The 27576-nt window shown below is 44.1% G+C and overlaps 3 protein-coding genes across 3 annotated transcripts; all 3 read left to right on the top strand.

The window, feature by feature from the left end:
* Positions 1-4611: 4611 nt before the first annotated feature.
* PANX3 (pannexin 3) lies at positions 4612-10898 on the top strand. The gene is made up of 4 exons (XM_039250157.1): positions 4612-4792; positions 5996-6138; positions 8564-8778; positions 10259-10898. Exons 1-4 carry the CDS (start codon positions 4612-4614, stop codon positions 10896-10898), a joined length of 1179 nt encoding a protein of 392 aa, XP_039106088.1.
* Positions 10899-14786: 3888 nt separating this feature from the next.
* Positions 14787-15497, top strand: LOC120243983 (synaptonemal complex protein 3-like). The gene has a single exon (XM_039250241.1). The coding sequence runs from the start codon at positions 14847-14849 to the stop codon at positions 15450-15452; it is 606 nt and encodes a 201-aa protein (XP_039106172.1). The 5' UTR covers positions 14787-14846; the 3' UTR covers positions 15453-15497.
* An 845-nt stretch (positions 15498-16342) lies between these two features.
* On the top strand, positions 16343-27050 carry TBRG1 (transforming growth factor beta regulator 1). Its single transcript, XM_039250158.1, has 9 exons — positions 16343-16689; positions 18361-18431; positions 19087-19319; positions 19901-20037; positions 20332-20478; positions 24958-25055; positions 25308-25418; positions 25781-25923; positions 26712-27050. The coding sequence occupies exons 1-9, from the start codon at positions 16543-16545 to the stop codon at positions 26855-26857; spliced, it is 1233 nt and encodes a 410-aa protein (XP_039106089.1). The 5' UTR covers positions 16343-16542; the 3' UTR covers positions 26858-27050.
* Positions 27051-27576: the final 526 nt, after the last annotated feature.

Raw genomic sequence — 27576 nt, 5'->3', positions numbered from 1 at the left:
TGGAACGAATCTTACCAGAACTCCAGCACAGACCTAACTCGGTTCAGTCCCTGATAGGATTCAATGATCAGCCTCTTGCCCTGTGTGCCTGACAAAAGAAAGAGGAAGCATCTCTGGCAAAAGATAGCCTTTTCTAGAGCATTTCTGGTTCTTACAGTTCTTTTATCTATAGTGTTCAGCATACAGTGCAAAATTGCAAGGAGATAAGATCATATGCAAAAAGGAGACAGCAGAAGCAGATCTACAGATCACCCCAGTTCTGGGGTTCGCAACAAGGATTTTTAAAATAACTCTGATTAATAGGACCAAGAAAGTAGAGGATGGGTGAATTAAAGTGTGGAGATTTTCACCAGAAAACTAGGATCTTTAAAAAAGAATAAAGTGGAATTTTCTGGAGTGATAGCATTCTAATCTTGAGTAGGTGTGGATTACACTGGTGTATGCATTTGTCAAACTCTGTATGCACGCTCAAGCTTTGTGCATCAATGTATGTATGTTTTACCTTGAAAGAAACAACTGCCTGTGTCTCCCCCTCTCTCTGCTCCTTCCCCACTTGTGCTTGGTCTCATCTCTCAAGAATAAACATTAAAAAAAATAATTTAAAAAGTGGGGGGGCACCTGGATGGCTCAGTCGGTTAAGCGTCCGACTTCAGCTCAGGTCATGATCTCACGGTTCTCGGGTTGGAGCCCCACATCGAGCTCTGTGCTGACAACGCAGAGCCTGGAGTCTGCTTCAGATTCTGTGTCTCCCTCTCTCTCTGACCCTCCCCTGCTCACGCTGTCTCTCTCTCTCTCTCTCTCTCTCTCTCAGAAATAAATAAAACATTTAAAAAAATTTAAAGAATAAACATTAAAATTTTTTAAACAAAAAAGAAACTAATTATATAGAAGTATAATTAGTGATATGCATGCTGAAGTATTTAGGGAGGAGTATATGAATATTTGCTATTTGCTTTGACATGTGCCCAGAAAAACAACATAGATTGATTCATAGATAGAGGGATGGATAAATAGATGTGTAAAAAATCAAGCAGAGTAAAATATGCTAATGGCAGAAGCATTACAGATATTCACTATATATTCTTTTAACCTTGCTTTATATTTAAATGTTTTCACAATAAAATATCGATGCAATTTAATAAGAAGATATTATAAGTACTGGTATGTGAAATAAATTTGACGGTTTGGATGAAAAAATAGACAATTTCCTTGAAAATTTAACTAATCACCTGTAGTGTTTTCAAATATTCCACAAAATTATTTTGACACTCCTTTCAAAATGTGGAGCCTAATTCCCTTGAGTATGGGCTGGATTTCATGGCTTCCTTCTACTGAATAGGAAAAAAATAGAAAACAGCCGTTGTGACTTCAGCGGTGAGGTCATGAAAGGCAGCACAGTTGCCTATTTGTTCTCTCTCTTGGAGCATCTGCTCTGGCAAAACCGGCCGTCATGTTGCTCTGGAGAGAAGCCCACATGGTAAGAAACCGAGGCCTCTGCCAACACCTAACAAGGAACTGAGACTCCAGCCAGTAATCACTGGGTGAGCTTGGATTTGAATCCTGTAGTCCCACTGAAGCCTTTAGTTGTCTGCAACCCCAGCTGACACCTCATGAGAGGACAACCCAGCTAGGCTGTTCTTAAACTTCTGATCTGCAGAATCTTTGAGATGAACTTTGGGCAACAAAGCCTTTGTAGAGAGCAGTACGATACCACTTCAGACAAGTTAAGTATATGCTGTTCTAAGATCTAAAAATTCTAACAGCAAATGAGTGGTCATCAATAGGCAAATGAGGAGATAAAATGAAATAATATGCTTGTTGCTTTAGCTCTCAGTTTGAGTATGGTTTTTATGCAGCGATAGAAAACTAGTGCTTTTAAGTTAATAGAAGAGAGCCTTGAAAATCTGAAGAGTAGTTAAATATTTACTAAGGAAACTGAGTCCATTAACTAAAACTTCACCACAAAGAAAACCCCAAGCCTAGATTGGTTTCACCAATAAATTGTTCTCAATATTTCGTGGAGAGAACTGACACCAATCTTGCACAAACATTCCCAGATAACAGACAAAGAAACACTCTAATTTGTTTAGTGAAGGCAGCATAACGTGCCAAAGCCCTTGCATGAGAGAAAAATTAGATCAAGCTTGCTCTTTTTTGTAAATATAAATGCAAAAGCTTTAACAAAAGTTTAACAAACTGAAGCCACCCCAAAATTAAGGATATGATGTAGAGGCAAAGAAGCCAGTGTTGTATGCAATAAATCACGAGAAACTACCCCAAAACCAAGAGCACACTGTATACACTGTATGTTAGCCAACTTGACAACACATTATATTTTTTTTAAAAAGCCAGACACAAAAGAATACATACATATGATTCCATTTCTATAAAGTATAAAGAAGACAAACTAATTTATGTTAACAGAAGTTAGCATAATGATTACCCTTTGGGAAATGATACTTAGGAAGTACTTCTGGGGGGACACATCTGGGTGGCTCAGTCAGTTAAGAGTCTGACTTCAGTTCAGGTCATGATCTCTCAGTTCATGAGTTCGAGCCCCACGTTGGGCTCTGTGCTGACAGCTCAGAGTCTGGAGTCTGCTTCAGATTCTGTGTCTCCCTCTCTCTGCCCCTTCCCTGCTTGTGCTGTGTCCCTCTCTGTCTCTCAAAAATGAATAAACATTATTTTTTTAAAAAAAGGAAGCATTTCTAGGGGTGTTAGTAAGGTTCTATTTCTCGATCAGAAGAAAGTTTAGTGAATGTTATTCTTATGATGTATGCATATTAATGTATGTATATTATACTTCGACAAAATGTACACTGATTTAGGCAAAAGAAAATACATACATACAAACCAATAATAAACACTGGCAAAAACACACATTTTGAAAAGATACAGAAATGGGAATTTGGAAATACCATTGTGGAACAGGAAAGGATCTTTTCTCCTGTTCCCATGCCTGGCTCATTCCATTTAGCACACACAGGGCAGCTCTGAATCAGAGTTGGCCTCTAGCCTGGGGATGGGGAGAGAGGCAGTCCCGGCCTAAACATTTGTGAGCCCAGGAAAAACAGTTCAGATAGAAGGCCACATACCATGCACCTATACATTTTAAAGTTATAGATCAAGCTAACAAATTGTCATGTAAAATATGTTCTGTTTGTCTACCTTGACACACACACACACACACACACACACACACACTCCTTCATAATGGTCTGGAATGCCAATTTTGAATTTAGAATCCCCAGACTCCCCAGATCCCTTCTTCCCAAACCAGCCAAGTCACACATTGCAAGAAGTCTCACAATTGCACGTGTGGGCATTCCACAACTTCTAAATTCTATGAAAATCCCCACAACAAGCCGTTTCTTAGGCCCAGGAGTGCACACCACCAGCATGATCTACCCTTGGGAGGATGCACCTGAGGGAAAGACCTGTACAGGCCCTGGAAGGTGGGCGGGGCCACCTGGAGGGGCAATCACAGCGTCTCAGGTGCCAGAAGAGTGGTCTAGAGCAGGTGCATGTTCTCTGAAAGGACACAGCCCCTTAGCCCCATGGACACTTTGCCTGTGAGAAGGGTATAGCCAAAGGCAACCAGCATGAAGACCAAGGTCAGGGCCTCTCTTTGCCACGTCTAGAAGTAGTGTTAGAGACAAGAGTGCCCTATGCTCCAGTGTTTGCTTTTCCACATACCCAACTCTACCAAACTGAAATAGAGTTGACATTTGCCCTACACTTTATAGTTTAAAAGCACTTTCACGTACAATACTCTTAGTCAATCCCCACAATCTTTTAAGAAGATTTGATAGAGGAGAATACTGAGCCAAAAGTGACTTGCCTGAAGTCAGACATTTAAAAAAATGAGTACTGCTAGGTCTTCAGTAGGAGACTTTTCCCTCCAAATTTTAAAGATCCTGCTCTTTCCACTGTTCAATACTGTCACCCATCCCCCATCTTATAGAGAATCAATGGAGTCTAAAAAAAAAACCCATAAATATATAGAAATTGTAAATATGTGGCTGAAACATTGTAGGACATTTAACAGCAAATATAGAGTCGTTTCTGGGAAAAAGCCTGGGCCCAAAGTAAAAATCCTCACCAAAACAAAGAATACTATGTAGGAGCAACAATCTTAGCTGGGTCTTGGGGGCTCCTCTCCCACCCAAACCACAAAATGAGGGCCTTCGACACATTTAAGCAATCTCCACCCAAATTCCACACCAATTACATGGGGGCCCCTGACTCCACAACCCTCCTTTTCTCCACCACCCAACCAAAAATACTTTATTAATGAGAGGGCAGCATAAAACCACGGGACTCCATGTGCTCAGGGCCAATCCAGGGAGAGCAGCCTGGCACCAGCCCCAGCAGACACCCGACCCTTCTCCAGTGAGGACCCACTAAGCTAGGCCTCCCTCTAATTACCAGATGCCTGGCTCTGGGCCTGGCCAGTTATTTAGAGAACCAGTTCCTGCTCCGAGCACAGATCTCCACGAGGCTGGGGCTGCAGGCACTGTCTGCCCAAAGCCAGCTGCCCGAAGCTACATTCTCACACCACTGTCCTGGGACCCTTCCTGCGGCCTCTGCGCCCCAAAGGCCAGCGGGACCATGTCACTCGCTCACACAGCTGCAGAGTACATGCTGTCAGATGCCATGCTGCCCGACCGCAGGGGACCCCGCCTCAAAGGACTGCGCCTGGAACTTCCCCTGGACCGCCTGGTCAAGTTCATAGCTGTGGGCTTCCCCTTGCTGCTGATGTCCCTAGCATTCGCCCAGGAGTTCTCTTCCGGTAAGTAGCCTCCAAGACCCAGTGTATGAGAGACCTGGCTTTCTTTCACTCTTTGCACGGGCTCCAAAGTGAGCCAGCTCCCACGCCGTCCAGGTGCTATGACTTGGGCCTGGGCATGACCCAAAAGGCAGCCTGTGCGTGAATTTAGGGCACCAGCAGAGCAGACGCACCAAAACTTTTGAAAACCATTTCCAAACTTTTGTAATAAAAATATTTCATTTTAATTTCAGTATTCATGCATTGTATGCCACTGCAATAATTAAACTTTTATTTTGATGTTCATATGGACTTAGAGAAATGGGGTCTCCATAATCTTTTCAGGACCTAGGACCGCTCAAGGTACTAGTCGGCCGTGCTTTAGATGAGTCTCTTACTGTCTCAGAGCCTTCTGCCTACTCTCCACCTCCAGGGTTTCTGATTTAAGGACATATGTTAAAAGACTGACATATCATAGGTGCTAAATAAATTCATTCCTTCTTTTCCACAGCCCATGGCCACACACACACACACACACACACACACACACTAACAAACACACAGATCTGGTGTTCTAGACACTAGACTAACTCAGCAAATTTCCTACCTCTGTTAAAGAAAAGGTGGATTTCCTGAGGACTGGGCTTTCTGGATTTCTTTCCTGACTATATGACTAGCTTACTATGTTTCCCAAGGAGGTATGTCAACCTCCCGTTGCCTCTTTGTTCTTCCACAAGATGGAGAGAGCTACTGGTTCCTACTTCCTCCTCTCTCTAGAGAATCATGGAGAAACAAAACTCTCCCTCCGAGCCCCCTTCCCTCTCAGGACCCCCTGCTCACCCTTTCCTTCAATGTGGGCTCAGAAGTACAGGCAAGTCATCCTCTAAACTTTAGAGCCTAAAAGATGCCAGTTCTCTCAGGAAGGAGAAGTCACCACCAAACCCGAGGAGTGTGGGGCACCCCTGCTGCCCGCGTGTCTGGGAGTCCAGGGGGAGCTTTGAGAGGAAAGAGCCCAGGTCAAAGAGCCAGGGCACTGGGGGACCTGAGCCAACAGGCCTATGGTGACTCTGCAGTGCAAAAGCTGGAAGTGGGGCCTGCGAAGAAGAAAGCAGGAAAGTGGGAGAGCTCTGGGAGCAACCCCTGGAAGGCTCTCAGCTGGAGGTCCTCTGGGTCCCCATTCCTCCACTCCCAACTCCCGGCTGCCTCCAAGCTGTGTTCTTATTCCAGGGCCCCCCATCTGCTGCTTCTCTCCCAGTAACTTCAGCATCCGGCAGGCCGCCTATGTGGACGGTTCCTGCTGGGACTCACTCGTTCACCACGAACAGGATGAGCTTGGCCAGTACAAGATGAAATCCCTGTGGCCTCACAAGGTAAAGGAGGCTGGGCTCCATCAGGCCGCTTCGTGGCTGGGTGGAGCAGGCCAGACCACATCATTATCTTCTCTCTTGCCTCTTTGCCACCTCACCCCTTGCTTTTTTTTTTTTTTTTTTTTTGTCATTGATTCTCATGTTTCTTCAAATGTCTGGTGATCTTTGGTTGCCCGCTTTTATCTGACTGGAAGCTTTGTGCCTCGGGGTGAGGCTGGTTGACCAGCAGCCTTCTGCTTACAGTGAACCCTTCAGGCCATTTCATTGGGAAAACCTCAGATATCGGTATCTGTAATCCTTTCTCTTGGACTGAGTCCCAAAAAGAATCACTGGATCCTTAATTTGCGCAGAGTGAGGCAGGGTGGCAGTTGGTACTAAACTCAGTTACTAACCCGCTAGGAAATCCACTGTGGGTCTCAGCACTCAGTATTCATTCAGCTAACGTGGTTCTCAGGGCTGTGCCCCTGCCCTCAACGGACCCAAGTGCAGAAACTCTTTGGTTTTATGTTTCCAAAGAGTAAACCACAGGAAGATTGGGTGGAAAGGGCAGTCACTTGACAAGTGCATCATTTTATAGGGAAGATCTGTGTGTCTATTTTTCAATAATCCTGTTTTCAGCCCCAGCTGTACCCCCATTTTCAGATGTACCTCACATCTGCAACTCCTGAGTCTTTCTGGGTCTGTGGTACAAAAACAGCTTGCTTGGCCCGCCTCAACTCCCATCCGCACCCCCCCGCCCCCCGGCTACTATTTCCTAGCAGACAGCTGCATTCCAGTTTGCAACATTTTATTGCTCTTGTCTCCCGTTTTCCTCATCCAGGGAGAATTATGTCTTTTTTATCCCTTTCTTGTCATTCTAGTGGGGCTTCGTGAGGGAGCAGAAGTCACGTGTATATCCAATTCACAATGTTGAATTGGAAGTCACTCGTGACATTTTTAAGTGGTGACAATTTACGCTCAAAAGGCCACCCAGGTCTGGGACCCAGACAAAACCACAGACTTAATGGAAAGAGTTCATGGGGTCTCTGGCAATGGAAGTGTTCACGCAGGATCCAGATGGTGACAAGGTCAAGACATTGCAAACGGCATTCAAATGTCAGAAGAGTCAAACTGTCTGACCACCAAGATTGCCTGAGAGCTCTTTAAGCCCAGATTCGCTAGCTCCACTCCGAACCTGCTGAAACAGAATCTCTGGGGGTGACGCTTATTTTCAAGAAATGCCATTTCTTAGACCAGGAATGAAAAGGTTCTAATTTTTCTCATGGATGAATATAGTTTCCCTAACATGGCCTCATGTTTAGTTCAGAAACACACACACACGCGCGTGCGCTTTCTTCCACCTAGCTGCAACCAAATATGCATCCTCCCTCCTTTTCTTCAAACTCTCCTCTAAAATAAAAGGAATAAATAAAATAAATAAAATGAGGATACAGGTGGGCCACAAACAGGAATGCTGAAAAAACAGACCCACATGCTACCTGATAGCATCTTTGTGAAGAGCAAATGAAATAATGCATGTTAAGCACCTTGCACAAATGTAGCTTCAAAAAGCCTTTTAATAAATTGAGTTTTTATTGTGGGTAAAATAGCAGCCCAGCCCCTGTTGCCTGTGGTAAGTGTGATAAAGAAATATAAGGAAAAGTCCCTTATCTCAGGTGGTAAATTGTGTAGTTGAGGACACATGACTCATACATTTGTCAACGTCAACTTGTATACATACAGAACAGAAATAGTCCCCAAGCATTTCAAGACAGTGCCCGGTGGTGTCGTTTGGCATGGCCAAGAATGCAGAGATGAAGACACTACTGCACATGAAAGGAATCAGGGAAGGCAGCATGGAGGCTGTGAGATTTGATCTCTCTGGAGGGTCTAAGCCAAAGTCAGCAATGTTGGGGCCCCTGGCTGGATTTTGAAAGCTAATGGACTCTGGGTGTCTGGTGATAAGAACTTGGAGCAGTCAAAGAAAGAGAGATGGAAGATCAAGAATGAAGACACTCTTCTCTAGGATGTGAGGCCATGACCATGATCTCTGCTTAGCGACCCAGGCTAACATGCATGGGCAACAGAGGAGCTCTCGTGGTTCTCTCTCTCTGTCTCTCTCTCTGTCTCTCTCTCCCCCACCTTTGCTCTCCCTCTTTCCCTCCTTATATCCCTCTCCCTCCCCTGTCCTCCCTGGGGTCCTACACACCTACACAGACCCCAGATCTGAGGAGTGGAGTTGGGGAACAATGGAGATCCACCATCCATCCCTTCTCCTCTGGGTGTCACCATATTCGGCCAGGTCAGTAGACAGCCTTCCGTCCTGGGCCTGTGGTAGCTCATTCTCCGCACCGCCTTCCCTTCCTGAGGCAGGAAGCAGGGAATGAGACCCCCTCACTGAGAGCTCTCTCTACAAGGCCTCCCTCCTCAGCTCACTCTCGCCCCACAGGCCCTGCCCTACTCCCTGCTGGCCTTGGCTGTGGCCATGTACCTGCCTGTTCTGCTGTGGCAGTACGCAGCCGCACCGGCCCTCAGCTCGGATCTGCTCTTCATCATCAGCGAGCTGGACAAATCCTACAATCGCTCCATCCGCCTGGTGCAGCACATGTTGAAGATCCGGCAGAAGAGCTCAGACCCCCATGTTTTCTGGGATGAGCTGGAGAAGTGAGTTATCTCTCTCACCCCTTTCTGAAGGCCTCCATTGAGCATTAGCATGTCACACAGGGTCATCGTCAAACTATTGTCTATACCATCCTTCTCAAAGTGTTGAACACATCATCTCACTAACTTTCCATCATTTCTGTACAAGGGGGACAGAAAGGACTCTTCCTTAGTTCACAGATGAACATCCTGTGTCACAAAGGGGTTAATCTCTCTAATGTACCGCTTTCAAATACCACTCTCCTGCTCAGAACCTCCCCTCAGGCCTGTAGGGAACAACAAATTCTCCAAGTATTTTCCTGAGGCCCTCTACTTTTTCACACCCTTGACCACCAAGTGACAGAAACTTCTCATTTTACCCAGGCAGTCTCCTCCTCTTTGCCCAAAGAGCCATTCATGCCTCATTTGCTGTGGCCCAGGCACTGCTCCCAGTGCTCCAGACCCATCAGTGTGCCTTGTGTGTGTTGGAGGCAGGGGTGGGGAGGGGACAAAAGTTTACCTACCCATATAGGGACTCACACTCTACAGAGGGGAAACAGACAACAAATAAACACAACACATAGCAAATCATATGGCAGAACGTAAGTAGTATGGGGGATGGGGGACGCAAAGCCAGGTAAGCGGGTCAGGAAAGCCAGAAGACTGTAGAATGGTGCCATTTTAAATAGGACAGCCAAGGTAGGCTCCACCAACAGGAGCACCGAGCTGAGATCTGAAACCATATTCTGTCTCGTGTGTGTGCACACTCTCTATCCTCTGAAAAAAGTTCCTCTCCTGTCTGTCTTTCTGAACTCCACCCACGGCTCGAAGGCCAGCTCCAAGGCAATATGCTCCATAAAGGTTTCTGAACACTGCAGCCCCTGCTGTTACCTCTCTCCTAACTTGTACAAGACCACAGTTTGTGTCCATCACTTTAGCAACAAATCAAGCATTATTTTTATTTCCTATTTGCATAGTTTCTCTGCCCCTTCCCCACAAGCCAGACTGTAAGCGCCTTCAGACCAGAGACTGGCTTACATGTGCCTGAACACCACAGCTCTCAACAAATACTTGTTAGCCTATTTGTTTTTATAAATGGATGGGTTGGCCTAAAAATCGCATGCAGAGTATACAGACCAAGCACCAGAATGTGGTTATTTAGCCTCCTGTGTCCAGTGCTAATTTAATACATTTATTGTTTCCTAAGGATCTCATTTCAACTTACAGGTTTAGTCTGCTTTGCTGGGCAGAAATCCAATGTGACCATTTGCTATTCACTGATCATTCACCAGGCTGACCACATTGCACTCATCAGTTGGAAAACTAAGATATACTCACACAGCTCTTTAGGGAGAGGAGTGGTTATGCTCAGGGAAGGCAGATTTTCATGGGAGCCAACAATGCCACGTGGCCTCCACAGATTCCACTACTTCCCCACATGGCTCTCTCAGATATGGTTCTAAATGGCCTCTCCTAAACCTGCCTCCTTTCTTCCCCGGCCCAGGGCTCGGAAAGAACGATACTTTGAATTCCCCTTGCTAGAGCGGTACCTGGCATGTAAGCAGCGCTCACACTCCCTGGTGGCTACCTACCTCCTGAGGAACTCCCTCTTGCTCCTCTTCACCTCAGCCATCTACCTGTACCTGGGCCACTTCCACCTGGATGTCTTCTTCCAAGAGGAGTTCAGCTGTTCTGTCAAGACAGGCCTGCTAAGTGATGAGACCCACGTTCCCCCTCTGATCACATGCAGGCTGACCTCTCTGTCCATTTTGCAAATTGTTAGCCTCTCCAGCTTAACAATATACACCCTGCTGGTTCCAGTGATAATATACAACCTCACACGACTTTGTCGGTGGGACAAGCGACTCCTATCCGTCTATGAGATGCTGCCAGCTTTCGATCTCCTCAGCAGAAAGATGCTGGGATGCCCCATCAATGATCTCAATGTGATCCTTCTTTTCCTCCGCGCTAACATCTCTGAACTCATCTCTTTCAGCTGGTTGAGTGTCTTATGTGTTTTGAAGGACACGACCACCCAGAAGCACAACATTGACACAGTGGTCGATTTCATGACATTATTGGCTGGCTTAGAACCCACAAAACCTAAACATCTCACCCACCGGGTATGTGATGAAAACCCATAGTTAAGAAACCATGGAGCAAGAACATTTATGGAAAGTAAAAAATCTCTCTCCTTCTTCACAAGCCTCACACACCAAGGTACAAAAATACCCGCTTTAGAAATGCTAAGTGTGGATTCAGCTGAATCATACATCCTGTATCATGTTTTCCTAAAGGTGAGAAGATAAAATCAACACATGAAAACAAATCTGAAAGTTGGAGCTGAAGAGTCAAAGAACTAAAAAATTAGATCTAGAGCATTCTGTGAGGATGGGGGGGAAAACCCCTAAAACTAAACTGAAGTCTAGACATTCTACAAGGAAAGAAGATGCTAAAAGCTATTTATGGAAGCAGGCTCTTTTCAGTATATGTACACCCTGGCCCTTCTGGAATGCACACTCAGCTCAACCCAAAGAGCAAAAGGGCAATCTGCTAAGTGAATAAAAATGTGAAATCCCTGGAAACCCTGTGGTGTGGCCTGAAATCCTAGGAACTTGCCACCTTGCTTTGTGAAAGTCATTGACCTTGCCCAGGCCCGGCATGGCCTGCAGAGTGTGCTAGAAGATAATCTAGGCAGGAATTTATTACCTGCCCTGGGGGGTTAGGACAACATAGAACAAGGCCAGGGCCATGCATCAGGTAGGGGTGGAGCTACAGGCGTTTTTCATCATCTAAACCAGGGACCACTTCACCAAGCGCTGGGATCATGGGCTTCTTCACAATTCTTGAGGGCCCCAGGTGTGCTTCTAATACTCCCGAGGATGCCACACCTCCGCCACTCACAGCCAATCGCTGAATAGTCACCATTAGACCTAAATGGGAAAGACAGTAAAGTGCTGCTGGGCCCTTTCTCTCTCTCCTCTATTGCCCCATCTTAGCTTCTAACTTCCATTCCTATGCCTGCCACCTTGATCTGACTTCAGAGGCCACAATACCATGCTGTCTCTCATTTGATATTTCTTTTTAGAGCTGCATATCTCTTCAGAGAATTTTTGTATAGGCCATTTAGACCCTTCTTCATATAGGTAAGCAGAAAAATTACATTGCTCCCATGCTTCTCATGATGCTGAGCCTTCAAATATGCTGACTCACCGCCCAGGATGCCCTACTCTGTTCTCCACTGGCTGACTACCTGCTCTCCTTCCAAGTCTGCCCAGACATATTTCCTGCAAGACAGCTTCCCTAGCACCTCCCCTGTTCCCTGTGTGCTGCCATATCATTCAGTACCTACCTCTGAGATAAAAATTCTTACACTGTATGAATATTGCCCACTCCTTTGCCTTTTCCTCTTAAATAAGTTTCCTAAAGGTTGTATCATAGTGGTCACTAAACAAATATTCATCTGAATAAGTAAGTGACTGAATTTTGCTCGAAAACGTTACATTGTTTGGAGCACACAGACCCAGGCCTTAAATAATCTTGTATTAAAAATGCTTTGTGGGGCGCCTGGGTGGCTCTGTCAGTTGAGTGTCCGACTTCAGCTCAGGTCAGGATCTCGCAGTTCGTGAGTTCAAGCCCCACATCAGGCTCCATGCCGATAGTTCGGAGGCTGGAGCTTGCTTCAGATTCTGTGTCTCCCTCTCTCTTTCTGCCCCTCCCCTGCTCACACTCTGTACCTCTCTCTCTCTCAAAAATAAATAAACATTAAGAAAAGCTTTGTGCACAGAGATGCACTTCACAGCAATTGCTGACTGAAAAGCCAAACATGGAAGTAATCATGTAAAATTATTATGCCATAACTGGAATAGTAAGCATTCATTTAAAATTATGCTTATGTTCATGCTCTGTCTCTCCAAAAAGAATAAACATTAATAAAAAAAGTTTTAATTATGCTTATAAAGAAATCATAACACCACAAAATGATTATAATAATAGTGAACAAAAAGGAAACATTAACATACATGAAAATGCATAAAGGTAGTAAACACAGACTAACATGTTAAAAGTGGTTCACCTTGGGGCGCCTGGGTGGCTTAGTCGGTTAAGTGTCCGACTTTTGCTTAGGTCATGATCTCACGCTTCGTGGGTTCGAGTCCCTCATCGGGCTCTGTGCTGACTGCCAGCTCAGAGCCTGGAGCCTGTTTCAGAGTCTGTGACTCCCTCTCCCTCTGACCCTCCCCTGCTCATGCTGTCTCTCTCTCTCTCACCTAGAAATAAATAAAAAACATTTAAAAAGTTTAAAAAAAAAAGTGGTTCACCTTATGTGGCAACACTGTGGATTTTTAAAAATCTTCTTTGTACTATATTTTGTAAATTTCTTTTTTAAAATTTTTTTAAATGTTTTATTTCTTTTTGAGAGAGAGATAGAGACAGCATGAACAGGGGAGGGTGAGAGAGAGAGGGAGATATAGAAACTGAAGACAGGCTCCAGGCTCTGAGCTAGTTGTCAGCACAGAGCCTGATGCAGGGCTCGAACCTACAAACTGTGAGATCATGACCTGAGCTGAAGTCAGACACTCAACTGACTGAGCCACTCAGGCGCCCCTATATTTTCTAAATTTCTAAAACTTGCACAAAATGTTTTATAAATTGTTAGGCAACTTTTCTACTGAAGAAAAAATAATATTGTAATGCAAATTCCACTGAAATTCATTGGCTAAAGCAGCTTGAAAACGAAAGCAATGAACACACCCTCCCACCAGGTACGAAACCTGTAGATGAAGAGGAATAATAAAAATAAAGTCAAATCACAAAGCCTGCAAAGACAAAATACAGATGGACAGCAAATATATCATGCAGTTGGCAAACGGGTTTTTTTTTTTTTTTAATTTTTTAATATTTATTTTTGAGAGAGAGTGAGAGAGAGCATAAGCGAGGGAGGGGCATAGAGAGAGGAAGACAGAATCCAAAGCAGGCTCCAGGCTTTGAGCTGTCAACACAGAGCCGGATGTGGGGCTTGAACCCACAAACCATGAGATCAGGACCTAAGCCCAAGTCAGACACTTAACCAACTGAGCACCTATTCGCAGTTAAAAAAAAAAAAAAAAAAAAAAAAGACAATCTCTTCCTGTCACTCACTTATCTTTTCTCAGGTTCCAAGATCCAATCTACACTAGCAAAGGCATGATTGTGGATATTTGATAGTGGATATTTTGTGGGCAGAAAATATTCCTGGCAGTTTCCAAAAATGAATCTATTATGGCTGCCTGGAGTACGTCTGTGAAAGCACACTGGCATCCTAAGGAGGTGCCCTGTTAAAACTCAGCCACGTGCAACAAGGGCAGCTTTCAATATAGAAAGATATAAAAGAACTTTCATAAGACTTCTGTGTTGAAACCATTTTGTACAGTAATCAGAAATGAAATACCTGGGTCATCAATTCGATACCTTTGTTTGAACTCTGATTGTAAGTTACTTACACACATTAGCTTAACAGTTTTCTCTATTCACTGAATTTGTTTTAACTATGTACATATTTTCTTCAATTTCCATATACAACTCCAGAAGTCAACATTTTGACTGTATAATGGTAATTACATTTTACACCAGTAAAGTACCTTACAGTTTAGAACCCTCACTAGCCTCCCTTATTCTAAATTGTATATTCAGTTTTAAACAGAAAAACCTGTGAGGCAGAGGCTTATTCACCTAGTTGCTGACATTGCTGGAATAAAAATACAACAAGCCTTTTGAGCATTCAACTCTTCTGACTTTGGCTCAGGCTATGATCTCATGGTTCATGAGTGCGAGCCCCACTGCCAGCTCCCTGCTGACAGTGGTGAGTCTGCTTGAGATTCTCTGTCCTCTCTCTGCCACTCAAAAATAAACTTAAAAGAAAAAACAAACAAACAAACAAAAAACAAGCCTTTTGTCTTCCAGACCTGAGCTTTTACCAATACTGCCCCCTATAAATTGCCTACCTCCAATTATTTGATGATTTAGATAGGCCTTGGTTACAAAGTTAGCGCTAAATAGGAGTTGCCTCAGAGGAGCGTCGACAGCCAAGCAGATACCGGAGGAAACATCTAAATATGGTGCCGTCTGGAAGAAAGTATAGAGGGAAATCTGGGAAGACATCAGTGGAAGATCAGATCATAAGAGCCTATGACTTTGAGAAAGAAGATAAAAAAGATATGAGTGGTTCAGAGGAGGATGTCACCGAAGGGAAGACTCCAGTAATTGATAAGCATGGGAAGAAAAGGACTTCTGCAGGAATATTTGAAGATGTGGGGGGTGAAATACAAAATATGCTGGAAAGATTTGGAGCTGACATTAACAAGGCTCTTCTTGCCAAGAGAAAAAGACTGGAAATGTATACCAAGGCTTCTCTCAAAACTAGTAACCAGAAAATTGAATATGTTTGGAAAACCCAACAAGAGCAAAGGCAGAAGCTTAACCAAGAGTATTCTCAGCAATTTCTGGCTTTGTTTCATCAGTGGGATTTAGATGTGCAGAAAGCTGAGGAACAAGAAGAAAAACTAGCTAACCTGTTTCGACAGCAACAAAAGGTTTTTCAACAATCTAGAATTGTTCAGAGCCAGAGACTGAAAACAATCAGACAGTTATATGAGCAGTTCATAAAGCAGCAGCAAGAGATGGCAAGTGTTCGAAAGTCTCTTCAATCCATGTTATTCTGATGACTCTTTGAAGGAAGAACTTGAACCTAAATAATATGATACAATTATAACATTAGCTAAGAGGCATGTAATTCTTCACAGTGGTTTAAATATTTTAATTTAAAATAATACATCATGTTAATCTTTAGTTTCAGTGTAAGAACCCCTTTCTGTTAACCTTCACCTAAAGCTGAACAGTTATGTGAGTAGTATCAATTCCTAAATTATATATACCAAGCCTTCAGTTCTTTAATAGTAATTGTGAATTTTTCTCTTTAACACTTGTCAATTAACTTCTAGCAATAAAAATGATTTAATTTCAAAAAAAAAAATAGAGTTAGCGCTAAATAAATATAAGTATAGGTCCAGACACACACTTTTTGTTTCATCAGGGAAACATTTACTGAGTGCCTACTTAGTGCTAGTTTGTTATAAAAACTCTTGTCTTTCTTTCTAGAGTCTAACTTGAGGAGGCAGAAGACTTTTTTCTATTCACCAGTGTTGTCCCAGATCAGATCCTAGTAAAACCTCGGCCTCATGGGCTCTGGGGAAACCTATAAGCGAGCTGAATACTGGAAAGCCGCAGTGCCAACACAGGCGTTCAAGTGCGTCCCACAATTTGGGAAGACCTACGTTGGGACGGTGTGGAAAACGAGTTGAAACGCAGTGGGCTGGGGGGAGCGTGTGTGAGATTCGTGCCGCGAAGATTTAGGGGCTTTTAGATGTCAGCTGCACAGTAACACTCCTCAGCTAAGCACCCAGCGGCGAGGTACCGAGGGTGATCTTCGCCGCCTGCACTCACGCCTCCCTGCTCCAAACCTCTGATCACAAACCGCCCCAGGCTGACGGCTCCGGAAGTTACACGCAGCCGGCGCCGTTACGTAACTTCCGGGAGGGGCTTACTTCCGACGCAGACGCGGAAGTGCTGGGAGGCCCGGCGGCCTGATGTCTGTTGCCGGTCTTCTGGTCCAGCCGTCCGCCTTGGGAAAGTTCTAGAGGAGTAGATTCCTTGAAGCCGGCCCCTGGAAGCCCAGAAGAGACGAAGCTGGCGCTTTTCGGCCTGGGAGCCGATGTCGGCCGCTCCCTGGAGGCCCCGTAGCGGGGCCGGACCATGAGCCTGCTGGGAGGCCCGGCCTCGCCGCGGGCCCCGCTGCAGTCCACCAAGGCCAGGATGAAAAAGCTCCCGAAGAAGAGCCAGAACGAGAAGTACCGGCTCAAGTACCTGCGGCTGCGCAAAGCGGCCAAAGCCACCGTGTTTGTGAGTCTGAGTGTCGCTCGGCCCTTCTCCGCCTCGACACTCCTAATGCGCGAAATCTTTCCCCACACCGTCCCCCTCCCAGAGTAGCCGAATCCGTAGTGTTAGCTTTTGCGGTACACGTTACTTCTCGTTAACCTTGTGTCCTTGGGCACATTAGCTAATTTCTCCACTCTTCTGTTTTCCGAAGAGAGCCAACCACCTTTCCGAGTCGTGAAGATTTATTTTGAGGAAAGTAAAGTGCTTGACATCTAGAACATGTGCCAGTTTGTCATCCTTCTTACCACGAAACTCTTGGAAAGACGTTTTATTTTCAAGAGAACCCTAGAGCGAGGCACTGTTTTTAAAAATGGCATCACCGAGACCCCAAGAGATGACGTATAAGGGCGCTGTGTGCCCGCCTTGATTCCTGGTCCTACTGCCTTTAATACTTCCACTCCACAGCCTATTTCCCAAGCACCCCAAATACGCATAACTGACCTCTTCCCTCAACAGGCTCAAGAAGCTTTCAGTAATTCTCCACCAACACCCTTCTAACCTCTTGAGTCTCTCAGGTGTTTCTTCTGTTATTTTATTTTGGAGGTACTGAGTGTATTGACTAAGTGAACTGGCCAGCCAGCCACAACTTTGTGTTCTAGCATGCTGGCTTGCTCAAGCTTGCCTCAGTGCTGGGGAATAGGGAATGGAGTCCTCAAGTGGGCTTCCATGTCTGAATCACCACCTTACCTCTTCTTTCAACCACACTTTTGAACATATCCCTGCTTTTTTGGTAGCACAAGGAAAGGTTTGGAAATTAGAACATTCATTCCAAAAGCATTTATTTAGCACTGGCTGTGTGCACTGGAGGGAAATGAAAAAAGTAGAATTAAGAGGACTTGATACTTAATTGACTGTTCATTTTCTTGTATCCTCTACATGTCAGAGCTACCTGAAGTCTATGTTATTAGGACATTGATTCTGTCAGGTACATGAAGTAGGCTTTGTGAAGAAAAGGGATATTGCTTTGAACATTCAAAGTTTGAGGTCTCACTTGTGGAATATCCAGATGAGAGCATTTCCTTTACAACTGATGCTTGGGAAATAGGTTGAGTCAGAAAGTCATAGATGATGCTTGGATGCACATAAGGAGATTGTGAAGTTTAAGAATTTTGCATACCAGAGTTGATTTTATTCTGTCCAGCTGTCCTTTTAAGGTTCATACTGTACGGTTGCTTTGGGTTAGCAAAGCTTGGAGCTGTTAGCTCCACAGAATCAAGGCACTTGGGAACGGACATTTCTCATATTTGTAAGGATTAAATTTAAGCCTATATGGATTTAAGCAGTATGCGCGTTTCTCTGCCAAGGTCTAACCCTTAGTATCGTGATCATACATCTTGGTTTGCTTAGGGCAACCCCAGTCTACCATACTGTACCGGAATAATAGTCAAAAGCACCCCTTTTTCACTCTGAGTTGCCCCAGTTTCAATAAATTATGTAATGACCCTGCCCATAATGGAATTTGACTCTACCTTTACCTGTAGGTTTTCTTAATAGTTGGTCTTCAAATTAGACTAACTTGTTCTTCTCACCCAGCAACACAGACTTCTTGGTTTGAAATATAGCTTCTCTTCCCAGCATAATACTTTGATCTTCTGTTCTCTTAATGTGATTATATCCAAAACACTTTTCTTAAAGGAAAATGCTGCTATTTGTGATGAAATTGCTCGTCTGGAGGAAAAATTTCTTAAAGCAAAAGAAGAAAGACGGTGAGCTGCCTTCATGTTGTGTTCAGAATCCCATTTTCAGTGGTTGATAGGGTATTACTGGTCAGTAGATTTTTCCCAGTGGGATTTTTATGCATTACACAGCCTATTGGCTCTGGTCAAGTACAGAGAAACTCACAGTCTCTGGTATTGGTTCCCACTTACCCGAGTCGTGTTAGATCATGGTGATGAGACAGTGCCTCTATTCACCTTTCTGACACGGCCCTCTTGCCACATCTGATAAGCTATCTTCTTGTAACTACCCAGTTACAAAAGTCAAGGGATAAAAGAAACTACCTCTCATTCCACAGATATTTATTCAGTATGCAGTATTCTGTGCAAAGCACACTGGGAGTATATAACTCATACATGAGCAGATCAGATCGTGGTACATGCCCTTCGGAAGCATGATACCTCTCAACATCAAGGTAGAGGAGCCCTCCAGATGCAAGAGAGATAAACTTCAGCCCTGATCTTTGGCTTCTCGAGGCAGTGTCCCCTGGAGCCTCTTATTCACCTGGGTCCAAGAAGAACCTTATTTTTATGAGTGTAATAATCTGTATATAATTCTGGCTTTTCCAGTACTGAAGTAATACTGAAGTGAGATAAAAGAGAAGTTCATACCCATACCTATGCTCCTTCTCCTTCCCAACCTCAGGTATTTGCTAAAGAAGCTCCTCCAGCTTCAGGCTCTAACCGAAGCGGAGGTACAGGCTGCAGCTCCTTCCCACAGCTCCAGTGTGCCCCTGACTTACAGTGTGGCCAACTCTGTGGGGACCGTCCAGGGAGTTGGGTCCATGTCTGTGCCCAGCTCTGGGGCTGAGGAACCATTTGGGAAGAAATCCAAGAAGGAGAAAAAAGAAAAAGGCAAAGAGAACAACAAACTGGAAGGTACCTTGGGGAGATGATATCAGTGGCCCCAGTGGCTCCACAACTAATGACAAAGACCCAGTACTAACTGGTAGACACACACGGCCACAGATATGCTTAAACCCTCATCTGGTCCCTTAGCAGCCCTAATAGCCCTTGGAAAGCAGGTGTAGTAGAGCCACTCTGGGTGGAGGAATTCTAGTCAGACCTGGTTCAGTGGAAGGGAGCAGGCTAAGGCCTCCCCTTCTCCCACACCCCCGGCTCTCTGTGTTGCCTTCAGTTCAGTCTTTCCTGGAGGCAGGGAAATGGGCTAGGTGGCCTTTTGAGCACATGGATGGCATGGGAAATTTCTGATCTGATAAATGAAGAAGCTTCAAAACTGCAAGGCTCTTAGGTCCTCAGCGCTGATACTGAAATTAGCCATTGCCAGGTGGGTGGGTTAGAAAGGTACTCCGGGCTTTGGGGAAAAGTCCCATGTGCCCATTCAGTGAGTGTACAGAACAGGATCAGCTTACTGCTCTTAGCATTCATGTGTAAATTTTTCCCCTTCCCCTCAGCATTGAGAGGGGCTTAAAGTGGGTGACCCCAGATTTGCGTTTCAGTTCTGAAGAAAACATCCAAGAAAAAGAAAATGGAGGGAGGTGCTCGCAAGCTGGTTCAGCCCATTGCCCTGGATCCCTCAGGACGGCCTGTGTTCCCCATCGGACTGGGGGGTCTAACAGTATATAGCCTGGGGGAGGTGAGTGAGACCAGCGATACAGAGAGAGGAGAATCAGAAATATGGGAATGGGGTTGAGCCTGCCCTCCCTGTTCCCATCAGCAGCAGCCCCTTGCCGATCCACACCAACCCCAGAAAGTCTCCAGTCCCTAGGAAACCAGGTCAGTTTTGTCCACTGTGCAGCCGACACGCTTTCTCTCTGTGATTTGAGTCACTCTCTGCAGCCCCAAAGTGATTTGAAAGGCCACCATGGTGCACTGGACTTCGGGATTCTCCAGTGACCTCAGTCGCAGATTGGGGGAATCTTTTTTATAGATCATCACCGACCGACCTGGCTTCCATGATGAGAGTGCCATCTACCCTGTGGGCTACTGCAGTACTCGGATGTACGCCAGCATGAGGTGCCCAGACCAGAAGTGTCTGTATACCTGTCAGATCAAGGATGGTGGGGTGCAGCCTCAGGTACCCACTCTATTATTAGCTACTGTATTCTTTTATTTCTTCTTCTTCTTTTCTTTTTTCTTTTTTTTTTTTCTTTTAGAACCTTCTCTATGACAGCCACTACCCATTTTGACACTCTCAGTACATCCTGTATAATAACCATCTGGGTATCTCCAAGATGCAGAAAAGCGATTGGTCCCAAGCAAACCTTTGCTAATAAGCGATTGAACTGGGATTTTAATCTATGTCTGTCCGACTCTCCTACTGACGCCCTTTCCTTTGAACCCTGCTGCTTGTACCGTTGCTATGGTGACTGGCAGGCTGAGCAAGCGTGCTTAATTGTATAGCGCAGGCCTATATACAAGAAAGATTAATTTGATATTCTGCTATTTCAAGTAGGGCTAAAATGGAGGTAGCAGAGAAACCACGTTGGTGTTTCTGGTCGCACACACTCTTAAGGATCTGGGAGATGTGAACCTTAGTCTTTTAAAACAGTTTTTTCTTACGTTTCTTTACTTCTGAGACAGAGAGACAGTGTGAGTGGGAAAGGGGCAGAGAGAGAGGGAGACACAGAATCTGAAACAGGCTCCAGGCTCTGAGCTGTCAACACAGAGCCCAAAGCGGGGCTTAAACTCACAGACTGTGAGATCATGACCTGAGCCAATGTTGGATGCCCAACCAACTGAGCCACCCGGGTGCCCCAAAACTTAGTCTTATTAAATACTTTTGTTCATCCTTCTCACTGCTGTGATGCAAGGGAGTTCGTTTTCCCCAACCATCACCTCTGACCATTGGGAAAAATAAACCATTTTCAAAGTTGCAGCCTTCGCTGGTGTTACAGATCACTAGAAAGTTGGGCGGAAGGAAGTAGAGACAGGGAAAGGAACCTTTGAGCAGAAGCTGAGAGCCTGCCTGCTGCATGTGGGTAATCCTGCATCGCTTCTGTCCTGATGAGAGTGCTCTGAGTGTTCAGATGACTTGGCCATGCAGGAGTTCTGTTTAGAAAGTACTGTAACAGGGGGCACCTGGGTGGCTCAGTCAGTTAAACATCCGACTTCAGCTTAGGTCATGATGTGAAGGTTCATGGGTTCAAGCCCCACATTGTGCTCTGTGATGACAGCTAGCTCGGAGCCTGGATCCTGCTTCGGATTCTGTGTCTCCCTCTCTCTCTGCCCCTCCTCCGCTCACGCTCTCTCTTCCCAAAATAAACAAAAAAAAATTTTTTTTAGTAATGTACTGTAACAGACTCCCATTATAGCAATATACCATATTTATAACAAATTTATAATTTCAATGCAGATCTAATAAAAATTCTAATAGAATTATCATGGATATTGACAAGCTGGTTCTTAATTCCTTGAAGACAAACTGCTAAAATATTTTTGAAAAGAAGAGTTTGTAGGGGTTTTAGGTGTTTTGTTTTGCTTCGTTTTTTAGCTGATTTCTGGACATTATTTTTCAGGTATATTGTGAGCCTTAATTTTTTTCCAACTAAAATCAAGGGGTATCTGTAGTGTATACTAAAAGTACATATACTGGAGTGTGTTTCAGACAATTCTTTTTCATCTCTTTGTCTATAAATGCTAATAGGAATTTTAGTTTCTTTAGCTTTATAGAATGTTTTATATCTTAAAATATAGAAGAATATTTTTATAATCTGAGAGTGAGGTGAAAGCTTTTCTTGAGCAAGGCATGAAATGTGGAAGCTGTAAAAGAGAACAGATTTGACTATTAAAAAATTGACAAATGACAGAAGACACCATAATCCAAGTTAAAACTCAAGCAAAAAATAGGAACAAAGCATATAACAGTGGATTAGTATCCACATAAAGTGTTCCTCTGGTCAAATATAAAAAGCAATCAGGTACAACAGGTATCTGTTGAAACAGTGCAGATGGTTGGTAAGAATGGACCTCATTAGCAATTAGAGAAATGCAGGTAAAACGATTTTGCTCATAGGCAGACAGCAGAGAGAGAATATTGAGTGTTGGCCAGGGTGTAGGCAAAACAAGCATTAGTGTGAGTGAAAACTTGCAGTCTTTTGGAAGACAACTTGGCAATATCAGCAAGTTTAGTATGTGTATCCTTTGACCATACACTGCTAGGTGTTGAAGTTATTTCCTAGAGAAGTGTGCAAATGTGAACAAAAGAGTTACGTATCAAAATCTACATTATGGCATTGTTTGTAATGGCAAGAAATTAGAAATAGCTGAAATGCCCATCAGTAGGAGAATGATTAAAAATTAAGATTTATCCACTTTATGAAATATTATATAGCAGTTAAAAGAATGAAGTACAGTTATACATATTAACAGGGAAAGCTCTCCAAGACCAAAAAATGAGATTTTGGCCTTTTAATTGCTCTTTGTGCAAAATAGGATAGTTTGCACACAGTATAAAAGATTGGAATTGGGGGCACCTGGGTAGCTCAGTCAGTTAAGCATCAGCCTTTTGGTTTCACCTCAGGTCATGATCTTCTGGTTTCTGAGATTGAGCCCTGCATCAGGCTCTGTGCTGATAGTGAGCTGCCTTGGGATTCTGTCTTCCCTCTTTCCCCTCTTGTCTGCCCCTCTCCTGCTTGCTGTCTTTCTTTCAAATTAAATAAACAAACATTAAAAAAAAAAAAAAAAAAGATTGGAATTGACATGACCAGTACCAAAAAGAGAGCAGTCCTGGAATATTTGAAGATAATGGCTCACAGTTTTTTCCATAAATTAGCTGAGAAATAAATAAATATAAACTGTCAGTATCTTAAATTGGTAACATATGTCATTAGTCAAAGTAACAAAACCACTGATTAAAACTACCACAAGATTATTATTCACAAAATTTTAAAAGTTCTAAAATTTGACACAGTAAACTTGAATAACTGCAGAAGAAAACTAACAGCAGGAGAAACCATACTCAGAAAAGTATATTTTGGATTCTAAAAAATGATTAATAATGCACATTATCCTTTGAAAATATACAGAAAATAAATGGATCCTGTTTGGGATAATTTTAGTAAACATTGGAAAACCTGGATACTGTTTTGTTTTTTTGTTTTTAAGTTTTTATTTAAATTCTAGTTGGTTAACAGTGCGGTATTGGTTTCAGGAGAATTCAGTGATTCATCATGTGCATATATAACACCCGGTGCTCATCACAAGTGCCCTCCTAAATATCCGTCTTCTATTTAACCCATTCCCCACCAAAGTCCCCTCTAGCAACCCCCAGTTCTCTAGACTTAAGAGTCTGCTTATGGTTTGCCTCTTTCTTCTTCTTTCCCGTACGTTCATCTGTTTTGTTTCTTAAATTCCACACATTAGTGAAATTACATGGTGTTTGTCTTTCTCTGACTGACTTCCGCTTAGCAAAATAGACTGTAGCTCCCTGTTGCAAATGGTAAGATTTCATTCTTTTGATGGCTGAGTCGTATTCCACTGTGTGTATATACCACATCTTCTTTATCCATTCATCACTCATTGGGCGACATTTGGCTCTTTCTAAGATTTGGCTGTTGTTGATAGCGCTGCTGTAAGCATCGGGGTGCATGTGCCTCTGCAAATCAGTATTTTTGTATCCTTTAGGTAAATACTTAGTAGTGCAATTACTGGGTCTGTAGGATAGTTCTATTTTGAACTTTTTGAGGAACCTCCATACTATTTTCCAGAGCGGCTGCACCAGTTTGCATTCCCACCAGCAGTGTAAGAGGGGTCCCCTTTCTCCACATCCTCACCAGCATGTTGTTGCCTGTGTTGTTAAATGTAGCCATTGTGACAGGTGTGAGGTAGTAGCTCAGTGTGGTTTTGATTTGTATTTCCCTGATGATGAGTGATGCTGAGCATCTTTTTATGTGTATGTTGGCCATCTTTAGGTCCTCTTTGAGAAAATGGATACTGTTTAACTGAACTTTATAAAAAGAACACTAGTAAGGGAACTTAATTGGCTAAATATTTTCTATGCAAAAATTCATTGAACTTACAGAAAACTGGTCAAGGGATTAAGTTGGCTCAACAGTATTTGTTACAAAAATACTTGGCAAAAATTCCTCAGTAGAATTTTGAGTTAAGGATTATTTTTATATATATTTATAGTCAAGGTATTTTGCAATTCAAAAAATAAATGGGGCTTGGAGTCAGAATGGCCTTATTCCTCTTAGATAGCACAAAGTAAACATAAAATTACATGATCTTATTTAATCTCATGTATTTTTAAAGTACCATTTGTATTCGTACCGACAGATGTAAGTAAGTGGATAGGAAAGGCATGTAACAAATTAAGTGTGGACTTGAGAGCAGTCATACAAGGTGTTTAGAACTGAAATGGTTAAAAGACTTTCTGTGTTTTCTTGGATTTGTTTGAATTTTTAATAGCCCTCTAGGAAATTGGACCCACCTTCTAATATCCTATACATCAGCTCAAGTGCTAGAGTAAAAATTAGTTATAGAAGTAGTGTGATTTTTCTCTCTACCACTTTCTCCTTCAGAGTTGATCTCATAACTCCTTCATCTTTCTCAGTTTGAAATTGTTCCCGAAGATGACCCCCAGAATGCCATTGTCACCTCTTCTGCAGATGCCTGTCATGCAGAACTGCTCAAGACCATAAGTGTTACTATGTAAGTTGAAACTTGAAGATGGTCTAAATAGGTTGCTTGTGCTACACTGAGACTTTTCCTTGCTTTTACTGGAGAGCCCTTATAGAAAACTATCCTGCATCCTTTAGATTTCTTACCAGAAATCCTTTGGATTTCTCCACAGTATCCAAGTCGAGAAATTTTGTTCTCGGCATTCATCCCCACATTCCATTCCTAAAGCCATTCTCATCTCCCTCTAAACTTTTAAACTATCGTCCTCCCTCTCCTCTTTAGGGGGAAATTCATGCCCAGCCTGCTTCCAGCCGGAGCTGACTTTTTTGGGTTTTCTCACCCAACCATTCACAACCTGATTCAGAGTTGTCCAGGAGCTCGAAAATGCATCAAGTAAGTTACTGCTTTGCTCATTGTCATGCTGAGTTCTTCTGTGTTCAAAGCAGGCTTGCTCCTTAGCCGGTGTGCCTCTCTATTAGTCCTCCTAGCCCTCCGGATGAGAGGCAGAAGCCAGTACCCCCGCTGTACTAGAACTAGCATTTTCTGTGTGTGTCAGGACAGCAGAAGGGTTGGGAAATCCTGCAGAATAACATGTCACTAGAGCTGCCTATCTTCTCTTAGTGTTTTCGTTAACATGATTCTTAGGTACATACGGGAAAGATCTACGGAAAAAACATACCTGATCTCTGTGGAAGGAAGATTGGGTTATGGTGGCTAACGACAACTCTTGATAATGATGCCCTTTGCTCCTGCAGTTACCAGTGGGTGAAGTTTGATATATGGAAACCTGGAGACGGGCAGCCACCCCAAGGACTGGCAGAGGATAGTGCAAGTATAAGCTTTGAAGCCTTTCAGAGACAGGCCTTTGATGAAGATCATACTGATCCCATTCTGCAAGGTAGCCTAATTTTCCCTTCCTGATTTGAAAATTGTCTGTTTTTAGGCTGCTGTGTGCTCCTCATGGGTAGCGGAGTATATCAAGTAGCCGGGCAGGAAGTGTTAGAAACTTCGCTGCCCCGACCACTGAGGGCCCCAAGTGCGAGGGCGGGCCACCCTGCGGGGCTCTCCAGGAGCACTTGCAGGGGTCACGGGGTCGGCAGGGGGAGTGGGGGGAGGCCGCAGAGAAACCAGGCATTCTTGTTTTCCCACCGGAGACAGACCCAGGTGGCACTGCAGGGGAAGGTTTACTGCTCAGGATAAGAATTTCATGTTAAGTGAAGGGGAGCAACTGCTGCCTTGGTCCCACCTGTGCTGGGTGGGTTCCCTCCCACAAACCGGGGGGGGGGGAAGGGGGGACGGTCACGGGATCTGGCATTGGGTCATATAGGGAGAGCTCTGGACTTGAACTCATAGAATTAAAATTCTCATTTTTTTGGTCTATATACTATATAACCCTAGACAAATTACTTCATCCATTTTGGCCACAGTTTTCTCCATGGTAAAAGTAAATTTCTGCATGGAGGAGGGCACTTGTGGGGATGAGCACTGGGTGTTATATGGAAACCAACATGACAATAAACTATTTGTAAAAAAAAAAAAAAGTAAATTTCTGTCCTGTCTTACCAAGCAAGGGCAAAATTAGCTGACAGGAGCAAGCGTGTTAGGTACTGAAAGGACATTCAGGGGTCGGATCGGTCCCCTGAGATTCCTGGGCAGCAGTGGAACTGAAGGAATTTTCTTCCCCAGGATCCTTGGACCTTCCAGAGCTTCAGCCCACGGCCTTTGTGTCTTCTTACCAACCCGTGTTCCTGACGCACGAATCCCTGGTAGACACTCACCTGCAGCACCTGAAGTCTCTGTCACCGTGCAGCCCAACTCAGTCTTCTGATTGATCAGGAAAGGGGTCAGATACTACGTCATTTAACTTAAAGCAAAACTCAGAATATGGAGGAAGGCAGCAGTTCAGGAGCGAAGGAGAGACACGTTTTGTTATGGAGGTTCCTGTGGTGACGGTGTTCCCTGGAAAAAACTTCAGCTGCTTTATTTTTAGCAATAAATTTCTCTTTACAAATCTGCTTATTTTCATCTTGTTGTAATCAGGTGGTTTTTTTGTTTGTTTGTTTTGGCTTTTTTGCTTAGCTCTGCCCAAGGTGGTAGAGGAAACCTGTGTTCTGAAAGCCAGAATGAGAGCAGGCTGCAGACTCTGGAGGGAGCGGTGGGAGGAGTCCCAGCCTTCCGCCAGGATTCTGATCCTTGCTCCGGGAATGAGGGCCCAGCAGCTGCTGCTTTTCCGCGTGCGGGCGATCACAGTCCAGTCTGCTTCTCCCCAGGCCAGAGAGGCTGGCCCAGGGCATGCTGTTCACCTTTTTCTTCACACTTCACATCTTTCAAGGGAACCAAAAAGTCCTCTGTAACCTCTTCTCCTGGCTCTTTGCCATTCCTTACCCGAGAATGTGCTTGTAGCCGAATACCTTGAATCCACATGATGACACAGATACAACATGCCGGGGGCGGCGGGGGTGGGGGGGGTACAGGGGCGGCTCCCTCCTCCATAACAGCCTCACCCCTTCACTTCACTAGCTCTGTAATAACTTGACCCATGTATTTTGTG

The sequence above is a fragment of the Hyaena hyaena genome, unplaced genomic scaffold (assembly GCF_003009895.1).
Source record: "Hyaena hyaena isolate Hyena2069 unplaced genomic scaffold, ASM300989v1 scaffold_364, whole genome shotgun sequence".
In the NCBI taxonomy this organism is placed as follows: Eukaryota; Metazoa; Chordata; class Mammalia; order Carnivora; family Hyaenidae; genus Hyaena; species Hyaena hyaena.
The sequence above is the reverse complement of the archived record's forward strand: the minus strand, read 5'-3'. Positions and strand labels throughout refer to the sequence as shown.

What these genes read in the sequence shown, in the direction of transcription:
- TBRG1 (XM_039250158.1), top strand. Translation starts at nt 16,543, where the DNA reads ATGAGCCTGCTGGGAGGCCCGGCCTCGCCGCGGGCCCCGCTGCAGTCC. An exon ending in GGAGCTCGAAAATGCATCAA is followed by an intron (nt 25,419 to 25,780) that starts GTAAGTTACTGC and finishes TTGCTCCTGCAG; the next exon opens with TTACCAGTGGGTGAAGTTTG. An exon ending in TACTGATCCCATTCTGCAAG is followed by an intron (nt 25,924 to 26,711) that starts GTAGCCTAATTT and finishes TTTCTTCCCCAG; the next exon opens with GATCCTTGGACCTTCCAGAG.
- LOC120243983 (XM_039250241.1), top strand. Translation starts at nt 14,847, where the DNA reads ATGGTGCCGTCTGGAAGAAAGTATAGAGGGAAATCTGGGAAGACATCA.
- PANX3 (XM_039250157.1), top strand. Translation starts at nt 4,612, where the DNA reads ATGTCACTCGCTCACACAGCTGCAGAGTACATGCTGTCAGATGCCATG. An exon ending in AATCCCTGTGGCCTCACAAG is followed by an intron (nt 6,139 to 8,563) that starts GTAAAGGAGGCT and finishes CTCGCCCCACAG; the next exon opens with GCCCTGCCCTACTCCCTGCT. An exon ending in TTCTGGGATGAGCTGGAGAA is followed by an intron (nt 8,779 to 10,258) that starts GTGAGTTATCTC and finishes TCCCCGGCCCAG; the next exon opens with GGCTCGGAAAGAACGATACT.